This window comes from Hemiscyllium ocellatum, chromosome 17 (assembly GCF_020745735.1).
Source record: "Hemiscyllium ocellatum isolate sHemOce1 chromosome 17, sHemOce1.pat.X.cur, whole genome shotgun sequence".
Lineage (NCBI taxonomy): Eukaryota > Metazoa > Chordata > Chondrichthyes > Orectolobiformes > Hemiscylliidae > Hemiscyllium > Hemiscyllium ocellatum.
This window is the reverse complement of record NC_083417.1, coordinates 24,063,927-24,087,823: the sequence shown is the minus strand read 5'-3', so window position 1 is coordinate 24,087,823 and position 23,897 is coordinate 24,063,927. Positions and strand designations below refer to the sequence as shown.

General features: G+C 39.8%; 1 protein-coding gene across 1 annotated transcript in view; it reads left to right on the top strand.

Annotated features, from left to right (window-relative positions):
* The window catches only part of LOC132824058 (polycystin-1-like protein 2), a 152,187-nt gene that overhangs the window by 13,460 nt on the left and 114,830 nt on the right, over positions 1-23,897 (top strand). The window contains exons 3-11 of the mRNA XM_060838324.1: positions 5,694-5,855; positions 8,264-8,446; positions 9,030-9,140; positions 9,602-9,749; positions 12,851-13,077; positions 14,079-14,483; positions 15,874-15,993; positions 21,667-21,716; positions 23,476-23,650. Of these exons, the coding sequence (XP_060694307.1) occupies positions 5,694-5,855; positions 8,264-8,446; positions 9,030-9,140; positions 9,602-9,749; positions 12,851-13,077; positions 14,079-14,483; positions 15,874-15,993; positions 21,667-21,716; positions 23,476-23,650 (1,581 nt within the window). The remainder of the gene's footprint in view (positions 1-5,693; positions 5,856-8,263; positions 8,447-9,029; positions 9,141-9,601; positions 9,750-12,850; positions 13,078-14,078; positions 14,484-15,873; positions 15,994-21,666; positions 21,717-23,475; positions 23,651-23,897) is intronic.

Sequence of the window (23,897 nt, the reverse complement as noted above, 5' to 3'; positions counted from 1 at the left end):
ATAACATTCTGGCTTTTTAAAAATGATCTTATCGATTTGAGGTACTGACTTTATGGTTTTGTGAAGTGGAGCCTTCAAATCCTGTTTTCTTCAAATTTATTGAATAATTAATTCCCTATTCAAAGTAAAATTGCTATTTTATTTTCTTTACCCAAATATACCATCACATATTCACTGACATTGAATTCAATTTGTTCTTTCTTGGCTTTCCACAGCTTATCAATATTCCTTGGCAGCTTCATTTATTCTTCAGAACTAATTACTTTACCTTCTATTTCAGTACAATATTGTCTGTAAAATTGGATATCATTGCCTTTAGTCTGATATCAAGTCAAGAATGTACACAATGACCAGAACAGAATTCTGTGGGATCACCTATCACATCCAAACAAATGGAGAGACTAACATTAATTCCAGTCCATTTTCTCTTTTTTAGCCAGTTTTTAATCCAACTATCTACCTTCTCACAGGCTTTGTGGACGTCCATGTAACAGCAAATGCTTCTCTAATATAGTAAAAGGTCCTAATGTGGATTACATCTACTGTGTTGGCCACATCCTCCAAACCTGCCACCTATACAAAGTACTGTATCAGTCAGATTTGTCAAACTTTCAATTTAAAATTCCATGTTGACACTTTTAAAATTGGAAACAATGTTCCCATTCAGATGTTTAGTCATTTCATCCTTAATTAAATATTCTAAACTTTTCCAATGAACTAATCTTGTTATTATCTGGAATAGCTGAAAATGTGTTGCTGGTTAAAGCACAGCAGGTCAGGCAGCATCCAAGGAACAGGAATTTCGACGTTTCGGGCCAGAGCCCTTCATCAGGAACTATTATCTGGAATAGTTCTGCATCTCTGTAAATCTTGACTAGAGCCTAAATTATAATTTGTAGAGGCAATGTTTTCCCTTTGTCACTGGTGACACTGCTAGGCTGCTCCATTGTTTTCAATCATTTTTGTCACTGTACAGTAGCGTGTATTCTTTGTTCCTAGGTACAAGCTGATTTCAAATATGTGGCATTATCAACAAAAGTAACAGCTGAGTTAAATTAAGTGAATTTTATATCAATGAATAGTTTTGAAACAGTACACACCTTCAGTCATCTGACTATCTTTTACTCACAATGGATATTTTGTATTCCCCTCTGGAGAAGTCCATGTGATGTTTAATACAGTTAAATGTTATTTCAGTCCCTTTCCTTTTTATTTATCTGATAATTATTGTGACCTATCTTAGCCTGAAGTTCAGATTCTCTCCGCATGCAGTTTGTTACCACTTCAGAGTGATCTGAGGGTGTAGTGCCTAATGGAACAAGTGTGTGTACATTTCTCCTCTTCCTCGGCCACTTACATAGTTCAGTAGAAGTCCAAAGGCAGATCTGTTCTAATCTGGGATATGCACTTTTAAAAATTATACGCATGAGCTCTCAGGAATGCAACAACAGGTTGAACTTGAAGTCAAGGCCTTCAGGCTGCTGTTGGAGATCAGCAGCCAAAAGACTCCAGTGACATAAAAATACCCTTTTTAAAATCTGTGGGATGTGGGCATTGCTGACTGGGCCAGCACTTATTGCCCATCTCTAGTTGTCCTTGAGAAGGTGGTGGTGAGCTGCCTTCTTGAACCGCTGCAGTCCATGTGCTGTAGGTAGACCCACAGGGAGGGATATTGATGCAGTGACAGTGAAGCAATGGTGATTTATTTCCAAGTCAGAGTGGTGAGTGGCTTGAAGAGGAACTTGAAGATACAGTGCCCATGTCCTTCTAGATGGAAGTGGTCAGGGGTTGAAAGGTACTGTCTGAGGACCTTTCATGAATTTCTACAGTGCATCTTATAAATAGTACACACTGCTGCTACTGAGCATTGGTGGTGGAGAGAGTGGAGGCTTGGGGATGTGATGCCAATCAAGCGTACTGCTTTGACCTAGACTGTACAAAGCTTCTTAAGTGCTGTTGAAGCTGACCCCATCCAGGTAAGTGGAGAGTATTCAATCACACTGCTGACCTGTGCCCAGTAGATGGTGATTAGGCCTTAGAGGATCAGGAGATGAGTTACTCACCACAGAATTCTTAACCCTGACCTACTTTTGTAGCCCATGTGTTTATGTGGTGAGTCCAGTTGAGTTTCTATTCAATGATAATCCCCAAGGGTATTGTTTGTTGGGGGCTTCAGTGATGGCAACACCATTGAATGCTAAGGAGAGGTGGTCAGATTTTCTCTTATTGGTGATGGTCATTGCCTGGCAATTGTGTGGCATGAATGTTACTTGCCACTTGTCAGCCCAAGCCTGGATGTTGTCCACATCTTGTTGCACTTGAACATGAGCTGCTTCCGAATCAGAGGTGTCGCAAATGGTGCTGAACATTGTGCAATCACTGGTGAACATTCCCACTTCTGACCTAATGATGAAGGGAAGGTCATTGGTAAAGCAGCTGAAGATGTTTGGGCCTAGGACACTATCCAAATGAACTCCGATAGAGAAATCCTGGAGTTGAGAAAACTGACCTCAACAATCACAACCATCCTCCCATGCATCAGATATGACTCCAGCAAGTGGAGAGTTTGCCCCCTGATACTCATTGATGCCAGTATTCCTAGGGCTCCTTGATGCCACACTCAGTCAAATACAGTGTTGATGTCAAGGGCTGCCACTCTCAACTTATTTATGGAATTCGGCTCTTTTGTCCGTGTTTGAACCAAGACTGTAATGAGGTCAAGAGCTGATTGGCTCTGGCAGATCCTACACTGGGCATCACTAAGCAGGTTATTGCTGAGCAGGTGCTGTTTGATAACACTGTTGATGACACTTTCCATCACTTTACTGATGATAAGAGTAGACTGATGGGTCAGTAATTGGCCGGGTTGGACTTATCCTGCTTTTTATGTACAGGACACACCTGGGCAATTTTCCACATTATCCAGTTGATGCTAGTGTTGTAACATTGGAACATTGGAACAACATCTTTCTAATGGGAGGAACACCAGAATTGAATGCAGCATTCGAAAAGTGGCCTCACCAATGTTGTGTACAGCTGCAACATGGCATCCCAATTCCTGTACTCTACACACTGAGCAATGAAGGCACGTTGCTTTGGCATCTCTCATATCCCATTTACACACCATCATACCATGCTCTATTCTTGGAATGGCTCACCACTCAGGGGATGTCCTAGAATTCACCATCACCCCTTGCACCCAGTCCAGCTTTAAAAGTTCATTGTAAATGTAGATTAGCATTGTCAGTCTGGAGCTGCCCTGCATGGTTGCTTACATTTGCCTCAAACATGGCAGACAGTGGTGTCTTACTTTGCCAGCTAGGTCCTGAGGTCCACGAGGAACTCGCATAGAGGTCACAGGCCAGACCGTGCTAGCCTGGTCCATGGTTGCTAACTGAATTAAATCTGTCTCAGTTATTCAGAGAGATGCCCAACAGTGTAACAAGGTCAATGCCGTTCATCAATCTATCAACGAAAGTGTCATCATCTTCTCTCTGATTCCTCATAAGCACTCAGCCTCTGCTACTGTACCCAGTTCCCAGCTAGGATCAAGCATGACCACTCTCAGAAATACCTGCAACATCTTCCCCACTCACTCTCATCCAGTTCACCGCATCTAACTCTGCAAGCACTCAGCACTGCCTACTCACACAGGATGCCTCCCACCTCCAACAAGTTGAGCTGGGCCACTCACTTCCATCTTCCATAATACCTGCCTCTGTCTCATTCCATGAAGGAAAGAAGCCCACAGTAAGACAAAAAGACTCAGGACGTTTTTAAGACTTTGTAGTGATTGATGCAACTGAGTGGCTTACTACACCATTTCAGCGAGCAATTCAGAGACAGCCACATTACTGTGGATCTGGAATCACATGTGGGCTAGAGCTGGTGAAAATGGCAGATTTCCTTCTCTGAAGGACATTTGTGAACCAGATGAATTTTCCCGACAATCGACAATGGCTCAATTGTCATCTGTAGATTCGTAATTCCAGAGTTTGTTTAACTGAATTTCTGGGTTAACAATCTTGTGACAAGCTATTGCCTCCTCTTATCAGGATATTTTAAAGAAAAATTTACTTATGTGTTTTCCACCAGTTCCAGCTAACCCATTGGTTGACTGTGTCAAAACCAAGGTGATAATGGCCAGTTTCAATGGGATTTTCAGAGTGTGTAGCCGCAGAAAAATGATAGAAAATGGGCAAATGCATGTGTTAATGAGCTGCTGGAAAACCAGCTGACTCCATTATGTCTGATCACGGGATCCGACTAAAGCTAGTTGTTGATATATGCAGACCAGGTTTGATGACAGTAGGCCGGATACAGTAACATTATAAGCCAAGCCTAAAGGGGTCCAAGTTTAGATAAAATCTTTTATTTGCTAGAGGATTGGGTAGCTTGCTTTCCCTCAGCCAATTGTCTCAATGGATTTCCTAGCATGCAATGCAACAACTCCTGGACTGAAACTTTCCCTCACTGCTCTGCCTGCACTAGAAGGAACAGACATGGATTAGTTGTGCATCATCGGTTTTGCACACGCTGTTAACACTTGCCCATCATTTTATGTTTCTTGTGTGTGCAGGAATGAAGAAGCAGAAATTTTACCAACATAGTCTAACTTAACAATTTGCTCAATATTTGGCTGTAGGAGTCTCAGGTCAAATAATGATGCCTAAATAGACTTCAGTTTGGGTTTTATTTTGGCAGCATCTTTGTAATCTTCCAGCAGTAGAGCCAAAAGTTGGTTTACTCATCAACAACCAAACCACTCTGTACAATGTTTAGAAATCTGTTACACTGACAGCGAATTCACTTGAATAGTTTCTGAACATGAATAAAATTAGTTGAATATGTATTAACATTTAGGAAAAATACACTAATTTTAACTGGCAAACAATATTCCATTAAAATAAAAGCAAAATACCATGGATGCTGGAAATCTGAAATGAAATCAAAGTGCTGGAGAAACTCAGTAGGTCTGACAGCACCTATGGAGAGACAGAAGAAGAGTTATATGTCAATCTTAGTTCAGTCAATTTCAAAATCCTCGGGGCAGAAAGTGAATACAACATGGAGTTTTTGAGGCTATTTGAAGTCAGTAAAAAGGCTGTCAAATGTCTCCCTGATAGAATCCCTACAGTACGGAAGCAGGCCATTTGGCCAATGAAGTCCACGCTGATTCTCTGAAGAGCATCCCACCCAGACCTAGAAAGATTTACTGGCTCTGCTTTCCTTTCTGCTCCTACTAATACCTGAGTATTTTAGTGGAAATTCTGGCAGGGTCATTTACCTTCCTGTACCCCTGCCTACTCTTCAGTTTTTGCTGCTATGCTGTCAAATTGCAAGTAATGGCATGGGAGGCTGAGGTGGTTTCAGCCTGGAGTGTACTCGCTTTTGGTTTTCATGCATTGATTCAGGAATTAAAGGCAGAATTCCTCAGTGTTTGTTCATAGAAAATTGGAATGCTTGCAGTAACAAAAAGGACGGCAATGATCTCAGCATGTATACAAATGAATAGTTATAATTTACTACTTGATTCTATCCATTTTAGCATTTATACCTATGGCTCAATATGACAAAATTGTCAGTAAACCATCATGCATACCATAATATGTTAAGATCTGTGCAATTTTTAAAAATAAATGTACACGTTAAGCTTATATTAACTTTGTCTATGAATGTTTCTTGAACAACAGGCCTGGCCTGGCTTGATGGTACCAACATCACATATAATAACTGGTCCCCAGAACATCAGTCATCTTCAGCAATGACCTGTGCTTACATCCTCAAAAACTCTGGACACCTCTGGATGGGTACAACCAACTGCAACCAAGAGTTTTACTTCATTTGTGAATTAAGTAAGCAAGATTTATTTTCTATTTCCTCAGTACTGCAGTTAATGTAGACCCTAGGATAGCACAGTTCGTATGACATATTACTAGTTAAGTGTAACAGAGTGCTGTACACAAACAAAAAATCCCTTTAGTATCTATCTCCTAGTTTCCTTCTCTCCAGCGTTCTGTTGAAATTCTGGTCCTTTTCTGCAAAGTTTTTTTGTGAACTTGTTTTAGTTTTACAAGGAGTCTTTAACTTATCGATCATATTGTGTCATACAAGGTTCTGAAGTGGTTTCACAGGGTAGATGACGAGAAGATGTTTCCACTAGTAATGGCAACAAGAGACATAGTTACTGAATAAGGGGACACAATTAAAACAGAAGTGTGAAGGAATTTCTTCCCCTAGAGGTTATTGAATGTTTGAACTTCTCCATCTCAGAGAATTCTTCAAGCTGGATCGCTGCAAGTAATAAAAGAGGCAGTAGATAGATATCTGAGATATTTGGGAGTTAGGGCTATGATGAGCTGTCATGAAAGAAGCGTTGAAGCCTGGGACAGGTCAGCCATATCTTCATAGAATCCCTACAGTGCGGAAGCAGGCCATTCAACCCATCAAATCCACACTTACCCTCTGAACAGCATCCCACCCAGACCTACCCCTACCCTATCCCTGTAACCCTTAATATCCCATGGCTAGCCTGCATATCCCTAGACAGTATGGCCAATCCACCTAACCTGCAGATCTTTGGATGTGGGAGGAAATTGATGCATCCAGAGGAAACCCATGTAGACATCAGGAGAATGTGCAAACTCCACATTGATATTGGCCCAAGGGTGGAATTGAACCTAGATCCCTGGTGCTGTGAGATAGCAGTGTTAACCATTGTGGCACCTTATTGAATAGCAGGGCACACCTCAGGGAACAAATTCCTGCTCCTATTTCTTAGGTTCCTGAATCTCACTTTGTCTCCAAATATCCTAATGATGCTTTCCAGCATCCACTTGCAGTGAATTATATGGCCTCCTGATGGCATACTTGACAGCAGAGGGGGTACATGTAAAATAAAGCATATGGTCAGAATGCTGCTTTTTTGCCTCTTCCCATCTTGTCCCACATTCTACGGGGGTGGTGGGGGGGGGGGGGGGTGGGGTGGGGGGGGGGTTGGGGGGTGGGGGGGGGTGGGGTGGCAGGGTACCTATACGTCAGAAAGAAAACCTACCCTTAGACTTATTAATGCCCTTAAATGAACAATGAATGTTCCCCCACATCAGCAAATGTTTGGTCTGGAGGGTAAGTAGAAGCAAGGCAGGCAGCCAACAGCTTGAACAGATTGGGCTAGATATCTGCTTTAGGGGAACTCACTCCCATGCCTCAGCTTTTCCACACACTCCTCCTGCTCATTGGCATCTCTCAGCCATGTCCATGAAAGATCCCCTTGAAGTCTGGCCCCCATCTTCACTTCTTACTCAACTGCTGAAGTCCCAGCAATGGCCACTATTGCCTTCCAGCACAACTGGAACTAGACAGCTGCCAGCCAGCCAGTCAGACTGATTGGCAATACTCGAGGGCTACATGACCTGTCTCAGCCTGCATTAATTAAAGCCACTCCCTGTGTATTATCATGGCAGGCCAACCACATCTCACCTTGGAAAGTGCTGAACAATTACTAGGTCAGGGAGGGATGGTGCTGGGGTTGGGGGCGTCAAGTAATCTATTCCATGCCCAGCCCCTCATCCCAATAAAATCCAGCCTCTTGTTTCTGATACATACTCTCTTTTACTATTCAACCTTTTGTATTTAACTGTATGTTGCTTAAGGCACCGAGACAAAGAAATTTCATGATGCCATGCAATTTGTCATGCATCAAAATCCCTAATTTGAGAGGCAGCAGGTGCACATTTCACATTGTATGCTTATTATGCACCATTTTGATAAAGACCCCTGGGATAGGAAGTTTAAACGAAGCAGGTATATGGAAATGAGATTTCTGTGCATCAATGTGAGATTCCTCAAGTGAACACCTGTTCTGAGTACTGCAACTGGAAATGGGGAATTGAGGTGAGAGCAGCTATGTCCATTGAGTATCTTCTAGAATTTGTTAGCAATTTAGTACATTTCAAAGGCCAGATAGGGTGGCATAAAACTTTAGTGGCCCTGAAGGGGTCTCCCTGAAATTGGAAACTCTTACTAAACCTGGAATTCTGAGATTCTTTACCGCAATTGTTGGAAAAATTTGAATTTGAGATGAATTAATGTCAGAATGTTTATTTTGAATGTATTGTGCGTTTTAGTTGTACAATTGTGAAGTGGTTGAGAAAGCACCACAAGGTAGTAAGAAAGCTGGTTTGAGCTGACAATTAATGACGTGATGCTTCTGTTTTCTATATGGGAATTTTGTTTTTCTCAAGTTGTGTTGTCTTTATCACAGAGTCTGACCAAGCATTTGCCTGCGACCACTTTAATGCCACACTGCAGTGTCCATCTGGCAATGTGATTGAAATTGATAGTAGCTTTTATGGCCGTAAATCTCTCACTTACTGTTCCTCTGAGATTGTAGCTCCAACTGAGTCACAGGAATGCAGCTGGATTGATGTGAAAGATAAAATAGCAGGTAACTGTTCTGTGATAACTGTCTAGACATTACGTACTATATTAGAATTGCTCAAAATTTCCTAGTCTTTTTATTTACCTGATATTTCTGACTGTTTAAAATAATAGATGGAAATTTTGGATGTTTGTACTTTATATCAACTGAGTACTAATATCCTAAGAAGATAATTAGAACAGTATCTGTTTCCTTCCTTATTGTCTCATGTTCTGCAAGTGACTTTTCTTCATTCGTGATCTTTTGCTTCAAAAACTATTCCTTATTTGAGACCAGAGTCAAGTGACTAGCCTTGAGTGCTGTGTCAGTAACAGTCTAGTGCAAGTCACTCAGTGATGCTGAACAGAGACAAGGACTTTTGTTTACTTCACAGCATTGAGTAAATCATGGTTAAATCTATCAGTACATCATTGTGTGTGGAAGATGGCTTTGTGCTTGATCTCTATAATCCACTGCTGTGAATAATAGTTTTCCAAGTCAAAATAGTTGCACAATAATGTGGATTTATTGGAAGAACGTTCATTTTGGGAAGTTGGTGAATATCATATTTCTTTAGGAAACAAATATAACCTCGAGTTTTATCTTTAAGGACTGTGCCATGGGCTACAGGCTTGCCAAGCTACAGCCGATCAGGCAACCTTTGGAAACCTTTGTCCAAGATTAGGCAATTATCTTGTCATAGACTACCACTGCAAAGAAGGTAGGAGATGCAACAACACAATTTCTCAACAACAATTTCAAAAAAACACTAGCAGCATTAAATCATACTAAATGAAACTAGTGCACTCAATCTTAGATATTTGCATGAAATTATTTTTCTGCTGTTTCAATCAAGACATTTGAAATTTGCTTCTGTAATCAATGGAAAACCCTCAACAACATAGGGCTGCTCCTGTACCTTATGGTCAATTCAAAGGTCATGGGGAGAGGGCAGGAGAATGGGGTTGAGAAAACGATCAGCTACGATCGAACAGCGAAGGAGTTCTCAATGGTCTGAAAGGCCTAATTCTGTTCTTATTTCTTATGGCCTTATGAACGTGGACAGAATGACCATTTGAAAATAAGTTCAAAGACATATGAGACATGCTCTCATGTTGTTAACCAATCTCCATAGCATTAATTACTTCATGAGACTTAAAATTTGTATAATATTTTACTTAGGTCTCCGTTTGCTGGTGGATGACGTATACTCAATCCTAGAAAATGTCACTATCTCTCCAAACTGGTTGCTACATCCATATTCTGGAAACCTCACCTGCGCACTTAACACTGGCGATGGCTTTGTGATTGATCCCTACAACCCACTGCTGTGAGTAATGCTTGAAAATAAGATTAGCAGGAATAATGGGTGCAAGTATAGGCATCCTGGAGTTTGCTCATCTTTTGATTTACTAAAAAACAACCCCAACAACTGGCCACACTTCCTTTTCATCTGTTATTTTGAACATTTTTCCTGCCTAAATCCTGAAGTGATACACATGACATGAATGATCTGTTGTTCATCATCATTCTCAAAGTGTTTTGTGATAAAGATGGATAAATTCCTATTTGGCAAAATAATCAAAGGTTATCAAGAGGAGAGGAATGTGGAATTTGAACACAAGGTCAGCTATGACCTTATTGAATGTTGGAACCAAATGAATTACTTCTATTCTTATTTTGTTATTTTCAAATGGAATCAAAGGCTGACTACAATTTTTTGCAACAAATGCCAGCCACCAATCATCTACAGGTACCAATGTATTTTATTTTATTTAACTTTGGCAGAGATATAAAATGAACACCACTTGGAAGGAGCATTTTGTGTAGCCAAATTACAGAATGTACACATGCTCATCAAAAAGAGTGACTGCATTACACCATTGGTTGCTGAGCTTGCTAAGTCCTGAAATGGGTAACTGCCAGATTGAGCCTGCAGCAGAGGCAGAGAAACTCAATACAAGGAGGGTACCAAGCTGAGCCTCCATAATTTACCTGTGGCAAATGTACCTGTCCAAGACAGTGGCTGTAGGAGTGAACACTGCACAGTCCTCGTGGAAATGAAGTCGCACCTTTACTCCGAGGGCATGCTCCATTTTATTGGGCAGTGCTTCTATGTTAACTGGCATGGGTTCAAAGCAGGTCTCACCTTTTTTAAAAGAATGAGCATCTATGAGACACTATAGATCAGTAGCAAAAATTGTATTCCACCACAATCTGTAAGCTCAAGGCCCAACATGTTATTCACTCTACCAGTGCCACCAAGTAAATTCAGGTTTGATAAATCATGTAGGAGAGTATGCCAGGATGACCACAAGGTACAACTAAAAATGTGGTGTCAACCTGATGAGGATTGAGCTGAAATTGCATTGCCTCTACTATATCAAAACAGCTCAGTTAGCCCAATTAATCTCTGCGGTTGGTTATACGCTGTACAAGACTCATCTCTTTCTAATCACATCTTTCCACGCTGTTCAGTTGTTCCCTTCTCCCTCATGTGTATATTGTTATGATTCCAGCTGATGTTATTAATGACACCTGGATTGATACAGCATATGTTAACTCTTTTTGTTTTTTGTTGAAATAGTCTTGCACTGAAACACAATCATTCAATGCTGCAGATTCAGGTTTAATAACAAAACAAACATTTATTATTCCTAGGTCTCTATTTCATTCACTTCTCATCCCTCTCAGAACAAATGGCTACCTTATTCCACTTAAAAAATTGAACGACCACATGTAGTTTTCAGGTTTTATGATTCTGTTTCTGTTTATTGCCTATATCACTTCTTGCTATCTTGTGATCAAGGAGTGATAATGGTAGATATTGGTTTGATTTTTGGGAATGGTGTTGTTTGGGATATGATTGACATTCACAAGACTGTATCCATTCAAGATAGTATAAATGATTCAGTTCTATGTTCATTTTAAATACCATATTTGTAAGCTTTGTTTTTTGCCAAAAAATTATCGATGTCCATTTGAGCATTTGGAATTATTTCATTTAATAATGGAAGTTGTTTTGTGTGTAATTCAAAAAAGTCACTCTGTTCACATTTCTATATGATTAACACTTTGTATAATCAAGAATGTGTGGATTTTTGAAGTAGCGCAATGTATTTCCAGTAAAATATTTTGCAATATGAACATTAAATGCCATTTTTAAAAGCTAATGAATGTCCATGTTTAAAAAGACATTCAGTACCAAAAGAGTTTCCATAAAAGTACTTATTTTTGTCAGCAACATTTAAATTCTGTACAAGCAAATGACTCGTAACAAATCAAGAAGTTAGACTTGCATGACCTTCCTTTTTCCAAAAGCTCTAAATTTCTTCATTATTTGAACCTTATTTGCCATTTATCGACTCAATGTTCACTTGTTAATACTTTTGTTTGTTCAGTCCTCCACATTATAGGCCACACACCCCACTTTGGTCAGTCCCAATTTCAACAGCATGCCTCAAAATTCTGAATCCCATGAGTTGATAGGTGTTAAACTAAGAATGATGCCAGTAAAGATCATTGTGGGACAGTGTTTGAAGAATGTGCATTAAGCCCACCTGTTCTTTTTGTAGCCTTCCCTCAATCAACTCTGACTCATATTTTCCTGACCTTTGGTTCATCATGAGTCCCTGATGGGACACATTTCCAAAGGCCTCCTGAATGTCCACTTCACCTGTACTACATAGCCTTAAGTACTTGTTAATCTTCCAAAAGCTCTTTTGCATCAGTGCTTGCAAAGAATAATGGAGGTGTCTCTGGGATTTGGAGAGTTGGTAAATTTCCCCCACAGAATATAATTCTGTTTTCTGCTGGAATGCACTACAACTTAAGTGAAATGTAAGCAGAAATTCATGTCCTATGTATCCACCCTATCTGCCTATCTGCTATAGACCTATATTATTGATGTAACTTTCTCTGATTTTACATGGCAAGTAGTAGTAAATGGTCAAATCATTCAATTATTCTGGTGTGTGTACAGTTCAGATTATAATAGTTAAAAGTGTATCATTGCCAACAATCCCAGCAGCATATATTATTGAAAAGTGGAAGCAGGCGTTTTTAATGGCTAAGACTTTATTTGGCAGTCAGTGACTCCAAAGTACAGAAGCATATCTCATAAAATAGATCTGCCACTTTTTTTAATGCTGGAATTAAATTCTATGAAAGATTATTTATATTTTTGTGAAATACAAAATCCTATGACAACGCAAACTAATGAGATGACAGATTTAAACTTTTTAATGAACTTTGAATCATCACCAATGACTACACAATGGCAGCAATACATTTCAAACGCGTTTATCTTAGGAAATATCTTTATCTTAGAGACAAAATTGATTTGCCTACATCAAAGTTAGTCATTAGAAATTGGTTCTCCTCGCTTTTACTTGTAGATTTCAACTGGATTATTTTTGCTGTTTTGTAAAGGCCTTCTAGCAATGTGACTCACAGGTACATGACCCCAGGACTCTTCACTATCAATGTTGAATGTACAACTAGCGATTGGCATGTGGTGGCACAGAAAGCTGTATCCATCCAACAACCTATCAATGGTTTTGGAATCATCAAGTGCTGTAATGTTAATCAATCAGAAGATAATAACTGCAGTGTTCTGTATGGGGATCCTTTGTGGATTCAGTTTCAAGTTGAAGAAGGTACATTTTTTTTCTGGGTGTAGTTGTGAATATATGCATCTTCTGTGTGTCTGTTTATCCTGTGATATAAAGTCACTTTCATTTCACATTAAATAAGCAGTGTAGGCCAGAATGCAAGAAATACTCAATGGGAAAATAGCCTATAGCTGCCTTAGTGAAACCTGGACAGACTTCAAGCATGGACAGATGAGAAAAGGATCATACGTGTTTCACATAAATGTCAAATAATGTACATCTCTGACAAGTAAAGATCTGATAAACTCCTCCAAAATATCCATGACATCTGTGTTGATGAGACATCACAGAGGTCAAAGAATAAGAATAGGGAGCAGATCTCAGTAAATAAATGACAGTGCTGATCGGAAAGATGGGCAATGACAAGGACTGGATAGGCCTATCTCCTTAAGTGAGGCAAAAGGTGCCAGAGAAGTATGGAAAAGTGTTCAGATAGAATGTTAGCACCATGGAATTGTGATTTGTCAGGAAAGGGATGCCACCCAGGGGAGTCACAGAATATGAAAGTGGACAATTGAGAAAAGATAATTGACAGGAATTTTATGATTGATGACCAAGAAATGAGTACACATTTTCTGCCACTCCCAACAATCTTTCAGCCCAAGGAAAATATATTTGGTTCTAGGGCAATTGTAACAGTAATGATAATTGCATAGATACAACTAGAATAATTAGTGAACATTTACAGTTGTTTGTAAATGAATTGTACTTTGTCTCTACTGCAAATAAATCCCACAACTTAGTGATTCTAATGGACCTCTGGATTTACTGTAGAAACTTTGGCAGAAATCAGCAGAATCCCCAGAACTATGTTTTTTATTGATCTGCCAAAATGACACCAAAATGACAAGGAACATTCTGCAAAATTAATCAGCAACATTTATACATGTTAATAATATAAATTTTGTTTTTTGCAATCAGGTTTGTTCAATAAGTCTGATTTAAAAAATTAAGAATAATCATCCTCAGCTTTCTGTTTTATACAGGTACAGATGTGACCTATGTTGTACGAGCAGGAGCTGTTGTCCTTCACACGTTTACTGTGTTCAGAGGAAGCAATCCTCAGAATTTCACTTTAGAAAGTTCTGCTCAGCTTCAGATAGGACCAGGCATACATCAACTAACTGTTCTCGCTAAGAATAATGTGACAACTCACGAATTATCTCAGAACATTACGATTCAGTTGGTAGAGCCAATCAAAGGTTTGGAGGCTACGGTAAATTCAGCTGTTCTGGAGTTAGGAAATGATCTCACAGTTAACATCTCAGTCTTCAGTGGTGCCCCAGTTGAGCTCCAGTTTGAATTTATTGGCCCTAATGAAACTTTTTCTGAAGCCATTGAAATTTCTGATGGAAACCTTGGGGCTTACAGTATTCCAATGAATTCTGAAGGTAACACACTTTCCTTGCTGTTTTTCCAAAGTATTTACCAAAATGTCTGCATTTACTGGGTTATTTTAAACTGAGTCATTGTTTGTTTCAAATAATTATGCATTAAATGAGGACTGACTTGAATCAGGAAATCAAGATACCAGGATTTATATGAAGTGGAAAAGTTAACTATGACCACGGTACACTTATCTCCATCAATTTATCAAAACTGTGACCATACATTAGGGAAGAGGGACCAGCAGAAACTCTGGACAAATAATATAGTTACCCGATTTTAGCCAAATAAACTCACCTTTGGGAACTCTGCAAGAAACCTAAATAATTGGACATCATGGTGGCTCAGTGATTAGCACTACTGCTTAGACAGAAGGACTACTAGGACCTGTGCAACAAGGACAGAAGCCCCTGGTTCTCACCTTCCTCCCCACCAACCCCCACATATATCGCATCATCCTCCACCACTTCTGCCACCTCCAAACAGACCCCATCACCAAAGATATATTTCCCTCCCCACCCCCCTGTGTTCTGAAAAGACCATTTCCTCCGTGATTCTAGACTTCCCACCAGTCCACACCCCACTACTGGCACCTTTCCCTGCCATCGCAGGAAGTGCAAAACCTGCACCCACACTACTCCCCTCACCTCTGTCCAAGGCTCCAAAGGATTCTTCCACATCCATCAGAAATTTACCTAAACCTCTACCAATGTCATCTACTGCATCCATTGCACCCGATGTGGTCTCCTCTACATCGGGGAGATAGGACGCCTTCTTGCAGATCGTCTCAGAGAACATCTCTGGGACATCTGCAACAACCAACCCCACTGCCCTGTGGCTGAACACTTCATCTCCCCCTCCCACTTTGCTGAGGACATGCAGGTCCTGGACCTCCACCACTGCCAAACCGTTACCACCTCACTCTTGGAGGAGGACCCCCTCACATTAGGTGGATTGATTGTGCTAAATTGTCTGTATTGTCAAGGGATTTTCTTTATTTATTGCCATGTGCTTTTTGTTACAAAAAGCAGTATAAAGTGTTGCTGTGCAGACTAAGAGCATGAGCCATGGGGTTAATGTGGAGTTACAGGGATAGGATAGACTACTGGGTCTGGATGAGATGCTTTTCAGAAGGTCAGTACAGACTCAATGGGCTGAATGGCTTCTTTCTGCACTGTAGGGATTCTATGATTCTAATTCCCAAAGGATTCAGGGCCTTTATCTTTAATGTGTTATCATGGAAGTGATTTTGATTGAATGTCTTTCCTTAGTGAGGACACCTATTCAACATAGCATTCACCATCATGAGGCAAGTGAAATCTAGAAACATCTGTCAATGTTGATCTATTGATTCTAATTATATTGATATCAACTTTGTTTTCCACCTATCTGCAGGTACTTTTTTGGTGAGAGGGAATGCCATCAATGCCTTTTCTAGAGTTAGTTTTAATGTTGGAAATATCACTGTTGTAGCAAACACTTCAAGTCTGATACACCATGATATGGATGATGGAGGTAAATACTGTAATATTTTATTCAATGATAAATAACATCAGCATGTCCCTGTAACTTTTCACCTCTTTTTTTTAGGCTGGAAGCTAAGAGAGGATATAAAGTGCCACAGAACCAAAATAGAAAGTGTTGGAGAAACTCTGCAGGTCTGACAGCATCTGAGGAGAGAGAAACAGTTAACATTTCAAGATCAACATGATTCCGTTTTAGAACTGAAGAGCGAGATGGAAATGTGACAATATTTAAACTGCAGGGAGAAGTGAAAACGTCCAAGTAGAACAGAAAGGATGATCCAAGGAAGGTTAGACGATGAGGGTATCACAGAACAAAAGGTAGATGGAGTGGTATTAGTTACAGAGGAGGGAAATAGATTGTAAGTGTTAGTGACATATGTCAGTATTGGCGAAAGTACAGTCATGAAAACCAGGGATTTGAAATGGTTTGGGAAGTGAAGTGGTGGGATGTCAGTCAAGGTGGGAGAAGGGGAGGTGCAAAACCAAACAGAAGACAGAGAATATGGTCTGAAGTTGTTGTATTCAATCTTGAGTTGAGAAGGCTATAAAGTGCCTAAGTGCAAAATGAGGTGCTGTCGTTCCAGTTTATGTTGGATTACCTGATATTGCAGAGCTGGGATAAAAATAGGAGCATGAGCACAAGATGGTATGTTGAAATGGCTTTGACTGGAAGGTCAGGGCTATGCTTGAAGACTGAGAACAGGTGTTCCATAAATTAGTAATCACTTCTGCATTTGGTGTCCCCAGTTTAGAGTATCACATTGTACATAGGGAATACAATAATCTCGATTGTAAATCATTGCTTTACCTGGAAGGTAAGTTTGAAGCAAGTTGCCCTTTTGCATCCTTCCTCCTCACTGAGTGATGGTGTTCCTTGGACCTACTGAGTTACTTCAGTGCTTTCTGTTCATTTCTTGTATCTGCAGCATTTGCAGTACTTTGTCATTGTTACCATAGAAATATGCTTCCAATATCAATTCATCTCATACTCAGACAATATAAACATTTAGGATGCCAGCCTTGACTCAATGATGTACATTCCTGCCTCTGAGTCCGCACGATGTAGATTCCAGTCCAATGCACTTAAGTAAATCATGATGTATTTAATAACTGTAGATCATGTGGTGCAGTGGATAGTATCACTGCCTCTGAGTCAGAAATTCAAGTCTCGTCCCATGAGTGATAGCAAGGAAGATGCAATATGACCAGGTGTTGAGTATCAATCTACAGAGCTTTTCAAAATGCACCAATGGCCATTAGCAAGCTTGAGAGTGATTCCTGACCAACCAAGTGGTAGAAGGAAAGTTGAAGCCTTTACAACACTAACCAAAAATCCAGACTTCTTCCTCATAGTTTACGATTTCCATTGAAGTCGGAGGAACTGAATATTATTCCTGATGAAGGCCTTTTGCCCGAAACGTCGATTTTCCTGCTCCTCGGATGCTGCCTGACCTGCTGTGCTTTTCCAGCACCGCTCTGATCTAAACTCTGGTTTCCAGCATCTGCAGTCCTCACTTTTGCCTATATGGCCATATAACCCAGGTCCTATTTCATCCCATTATATTTGATTTTTTTTGTCTGAATCTGTTGGCAATGCATCTGTTGTCCTTTAGGGAGAATGTACTTCTTTATTACCCAACAATTAATTACTGTAATGCACATAAATGCTGTGTGATTCTTGCTGCAGAACCACTATTTATGAGTTTCCAGCAATTTTATTTCTTTAGAAAAAATGGTTGTTACAAAATGATGTTCTATGTGAAGTTCAATTGGTTCAGGTCTTTTGCATCTGTAGTACTGTACTTTTGATATAATCGCAGAATCTGGCACAAAAACAGAAATTGCTGGAAGAGCTCAGCAGGTCTGGCAGCATCTATGGCAAGAAATCAGAGTTAACATTTCAGGTCAAATGACCCTTCTTCAGGAGCTAGCTACTTGACTTCCTTTTCTCCCTTTAATATATCTTATTACAATCAAATGTAGCTTTGACTCTCCTCTCCATATGTCCTGTAACCACTTTAAATCACAAATAAATCCATTTTAAAAAATGATTAAAGAAAAAGGGACAAGACACCAGAATCGTATGTTGCTTCCCTGTGGGTCAAGAGTCAAAGATATCATACAGCAACTGCAGAATATTTGTCAGATGGTAGGTGACCAGCCAAAGGTCTGTACTATCACCAATATGGGTAGAAAGAGATGGTCCTGCAGTCAGAATTTGGCAAATTAGGCAGAAAATTAGCAAGCAGGCACTCAGAAATAGTAACCTTGGGATTACCCCCAGTACCACATGCAATTTGTTCCAAATAGGAAGATAAAACTTATTGATACATGGTTGGAAAGATAGTGGAGGAGAGTTGGCTTCAATTTCCTGGGATACTCCGGGAGAGATGGCAACTCTTTAACCCAAATAAGTTACAGCTGAACAGAGCTGGAATGTGCTGCTGGAAAAACTCAACAGGTCAGGCAGGATCCAAAGAGAAGGAGAATCGACGTTTCGGGCATGAGCCCTTCTTCTGCTCTTTCGATACTGCCTGACCTGCTACGCTTTTCCAGCAACACATTTTCAGCTCTGATCTCCAGCATCTGCAGTCCTCACTTTCTCCTCCTACAGCTGAATAGAGTTCATTTTGGGGTGTAATAGTGTATGCACCTGATTGCAGAGAGTATAATGAACTAGATTGATGAATTACAGGAGCAATTGCTATGTGAGATTGTGATGCAGTGATATCAAAGATCTAGCTCAAGGAACAGTTAGATTGGATGTTAAATATTCTTGAGTTTAGGGTGTTCAGGAAAGATAGAAAAGGAAGAAAATGAGGATTGGTGGTAGTTTTGGTTCAGGACAGCAGAGCAGTGCTCATAACAGATTATATCTCTACGAGTTCAAGGACAAAATCAACTTGGCTAGAGCTAAGGAAAATGAAGAGTGTAATTATATTTCTCAGTGTACTCTGCAGACCACCCATCAGCGGAAACGGAGTAATGCAACAACTCTGCGAGAAAATTACAGAGAGGGGTATGCATTAGAGAGTAACTTATCTAGGGGACTTCACTACCTAAGTATAGACTTGAATAATGGTAGTTTTAAGACAGGTGAGGAGTAAAGGTTCTTAGATTGAATTCAGGAGAATTTTCTATAGTGATGTGTGCCAAGTCCAACAAGAATAGGGGCAATGTTAGACCTGTTTTTGGAAATAACGTGAGCCAAATAGACCAAGAGTCAGTGATAGAACATGTATAGAACAGTGATCATTGTATCATAAGGTTTAGGATGATGTTGGAAAAGTACAAAGGGAAATCCAGTTTAGGAGTAATTAGCCAAGTCAATGGAGTGGAACAGAGTTGAACCTGGACAGGACATTAGTTCAGCTTCAGTATGTGTATTGCGTACAGTTTTGGTCAACAAACCTTCAGAAGGATATGAATGCTTTGAAAAAGTACAGAAGAGATTTATGAAAATAGTTCCAGGAGTGAGAAATCTTATTTATTAAGGCAGGTTGGCAAATTTGAGACTGTTGACCTTGGAGAGGAGAAGACTCAGGGAAGATTTGATAGCAGTTTACCAATCATGAAAGGCCGGGAAGAGTAGGTAGGAAGAAATGTTTCTACTTCTAAAAGATCAAGGATGGGGAGGCAGAGATTTCAAATGATTCACAAAAGGGGTAAATATGATGTGAAAAGGTTTTTGTTCACTCAGCAAGTAGTTAGGATCTAGAGTGCACGGCCTGAAAATTGAGGGAAGTTTAATCAAGACATTCAAGAGGGCAATGGATGGTTAGTTAAGCAGGGATGGTGTGCCGAGTTACAAGGAGAGGGTGGGAGAATGGCACGAATTCACAATGCTCATTTGAAGAGCCAGTGCTAATGTGATGGGCTGAATGGCCTCTTTCTGCACTGTAACAAGTCTGAAATTCTGTGAAGACCACTGTTGTTGTGGAAAATGAACTCCAATTGGGCTGGTTGGGCTCAAAAATGTACTATCACGTTGTAATCTGTATTTAATTAATTTTAAAGTCATGTTACCAAGCTCTGATAGTTTCTTTTTACAATTTAAACTTTCATAAATAAATATGTTCAAAGATCATTCACCAATCTTCAGTCATTCATTTAAATAAACTCAGGATCATAGAATCCATCTGTGATTCTTTTGAATAAAAGTCTGTTCAAGCAGTTGTCCCATTGAAGAATCTGAAACTGAAATTCAATTTTTAATTTTAATTTAAATTTGGGCTTCAATTCTTTACTTGGAGTCTTGCTTTAAAAGAAAACACAGTCCCCTTGCAAAACGTGGGAACTGATTAATCTCTCACCAAATTCTGAAGCCTATTTATAGAAAGATTAACTTAAATTCAAACCCTTAGTAGCTGTCATCGGACTCATGAAGGAATGCTTTACTCAAGTTTATATGTGTAACAAGCTCTGTCTGAGTACATTTACAATTCTATTCCCAGCATTAAACCTCATTGTGCTGAGTGCAGATCTGGGCTACTGTTCACCCACTAGCTGAGCTTTCTTACTAAGGGCAGAGCCGGACAACATATTATATTAGAGCCAGCATTTTTTTCTCTGTCATGTGATTTTAAGAATGTATAAAGATGATCTTTTTTCTCATTTAATCACTGGAGCTAATGCCTTTAATCCTTGTCACAAACACTGACTTTATCCATTGCCCTGGTAACTGACTGAGTCTGCATGACACTGCTCCCTTCTTGGACTCATATATGATCTCAGTATGAGTTTTCAAGAACATAACTGCACCACTACCATCATTACTAAGACCACCTCTGTGACATTTCCCAGCTCCACCCATCTCAACACACTTGCTGCTAAACCCACAAAAATATTTCTGCTCCCTTTTGACTTCTATCACACTCCAGAACAACTTCTCCCATCCTAACCAGCAGAAGCATAAGTGTATCCAAATCTCTGCTGCCTATGAGCTAAACACTCCATCACCATTGTTTTCACTGATCTATGTTGTTTCCCAGCTAAGAGATGTCTAAATTTAAAAATTCTCAGTGTCCTGGCCCCCACCTATCACTGCAGCTTCTTCCAACCTCACAACCTTCTGGTACCTCTGTACTCTTCTGTCCGTGGCCTTTTGAGCATCCCCAATGTCAATGGCTCACCCAACAATGGCCATGCCTTCTGTTTCCTGGACACAAAGCTTTGGAATTCCCTCCCTAAGCGTCTTTGCTTCTCTATGCCTCTTCTTTTTACCTCTTTAAGACACTCATTAAAATCTGTCTCTTCCATTTGTTTATCCATTCTGATGTCTCTTTATGTGACTCAGAGTTGTATTTTCTTTTTGTCATGTCCCTGTGAAATTCTTTGGTGTATTTTATTGCATCAAATGTGCTCCATACATACCAAAAAAAATCCAAAAGAGATAAAAGAACTGTGGATGCTGGAAATCTGAATCAAAAACAGAAATTGCTGGAGAAACTCATCAGGTATTACAGCATCTACACAGAGAGAGCATAGTAAATGTTTCCAAACCATTCTGAAGAAGGTCACTAGACCTTAACCTTAACTCTGTTTCTCCCCACTGATAATGCCAGACCTGCTGAGTGTCTCCAGCAATTTCTGTTTTTATATCAATCCAAGTTGTTGTAGACAGAATGAATTGCCTTAACTTCCTACATTTGTATTCCAACAGCTTCCTTACTTAATCAAACAGAGGACCAAGCCAAATTGTCTCCAACAAAAGTAAGTGATTAATATGCATAATCTGATTTGTAGCTATTTAAAACTTAAGTGAGAAAGAAAATCAGCAGCTGTGGATTGGTCTAATTTCTCTGGCCTTGACTGTGGTTCCTTTCAACAGTTGGAAATCTAAAATTTCTTAGCCATGGAAACTGTGTCAGAATGTTTATTGCTGATATGGTCACAGTGACATTTATAATCAGGTTTTCAGAAGATCGGATATCTTATATTATCGGGTTGTAAAGATAATGTAATCAGAATATTACGTATTTTAGCTCAGCATTTCATAATTTCGGGCATCGACTTGGTAATCTCCTGTAATATTACACCCTCAGTCACTACATAGAAAATGATTACACAATTCCATTTGGATATGTTTTCTATATTATAAATATTTGATTACATCAGTGGGTCATTGCCTCTACAAGTACTACTCCCACTCCTCTGCTGTAGGATTGAATTTTATTGTTGGGGGTCAAGAATAGAATAATATCAGGTGTAAGTTTGATCTGACTTTGCCAGTTCATCCGACAAACATTTATCAGTTGTTGGGCTGTTAGTTGACTTGAGGATGGCTTTCTGCCCCCTACCAGGGAAGTAGGGCCCATCACAGAGCTACTCATGAATCAACTAACCAACAGCACTCATCTCAGTTATTGTTCGGTCTACCATATTGAATTTTAAGGTCTTGCTGTGGCTAAGCTCTTTCACCAGAGTGAGAGGGACCGGGGTGAGTGGGTGGGCAGAATATGAGAGGGAAGGAAACACAAGGTGGAAAGCTCTTGAGATGCTGGCCTGTAATTAGCACAGGAGGCTTTTGAAGGAAGTATTCCTCACTTTGACCAACTATCTGTTGACCAGTGAGTCCTGGCGGGTGGGACACTGTGTCGGGCTCCTGACACATGGAGATCTTGGGCAGTAATTAGCCCCGTAAGAGCCCCAATAGCACATGAGGAAGCAAGCTTCCCAATACCTTCCCCATAGTCTGGAAATTTACAGTAGGCTTGGGGGAAGTGAGCAACCATCTGGATTGGCATGCATGACATGACACTCAATTGTGCACCTCCCATTCCCTGCACCTGTTAAGCTGTCCCTGGAAAGGTCTTTTGCCTCATTATGTCCTCACCAGTTCTCTGCAAGAAGGAGTCACGTGGTCACACTCCCTAACTTTCTACATGGAGACCCCAGATATTTTCTTTTCAGATGATTATCTTTTTGAACACCTCTGTTCATTCTGCTTTCACTACACTCTTTAGTGTTGTATTTCAGTCCTGGCCTTATGATGCATCAAAATGTTTGTCTTCACATTGCCATTTCTACTTTTGCCAAACCCATTATCATATACATGAGAGCATTAGAAATATGAGCAGGATTGAGCCATTCAGTCCCTTGAGTCTGGCCTATAATTCAATCATTTCATGACTGACCTGGTCATGGTCTCAAACCACCTTTTCCTGCCTGGTTCAATAACTCTTTGACTCCATTTACATTTCCAACCTCTGTTACTTCCAGCCTTGAATATGTTCAAAAATCTCCATTTCACTCTGAAGAAGAGATTTCCATAGATTAAAAGCCCTCTGAGAAAGTAAAATCCTCTTCATGTCTGTGCTGATCAGGAGCTGCCTCACTGTAAAAGGGGAGTCCCCAGTTCTAGATTCTTCTTCCACAATATTGTTGTCTTGCAAATAAAATACTGAATCACCATTTTGTATCTATTTATCAACTTGACCACAAGTAGTTTGTCCTTTTTTCCTTGTTCCAGTCACTTCTGAAAGGGGATCCAGAAGAGAAACCACAGTTTGAAAAATTTCAAGCTAAAATAAATGGGGGACAACTGGAGGTTGCAAATCCTTTTTCCCAGCTTGTTCTGAGCGCAAGAAAATGGAAACATCACATCATGGATGACCATAGTGAAATGACTTTCCAGTGGTCCTGTGGTATGTAACTGAAAAATCTGAAATTTTACAATGTTCTTTTGTTAAAAACTTTGCAATTCCATTTTTTTAAAACAAATCCTAATTAATTTTAGTTCAAAGACAATGGCATTATAGTAATCACAACCTAATTTGGTTAAAAATCACACAACAGGTTTATTTGGAAGCAGTAACTTTTGTAGTGCTGCTCCTTCATTAGGTGGTTGTAGGTATAAGATTGTAAGACACAACATATATAGCAAAAGTTTAC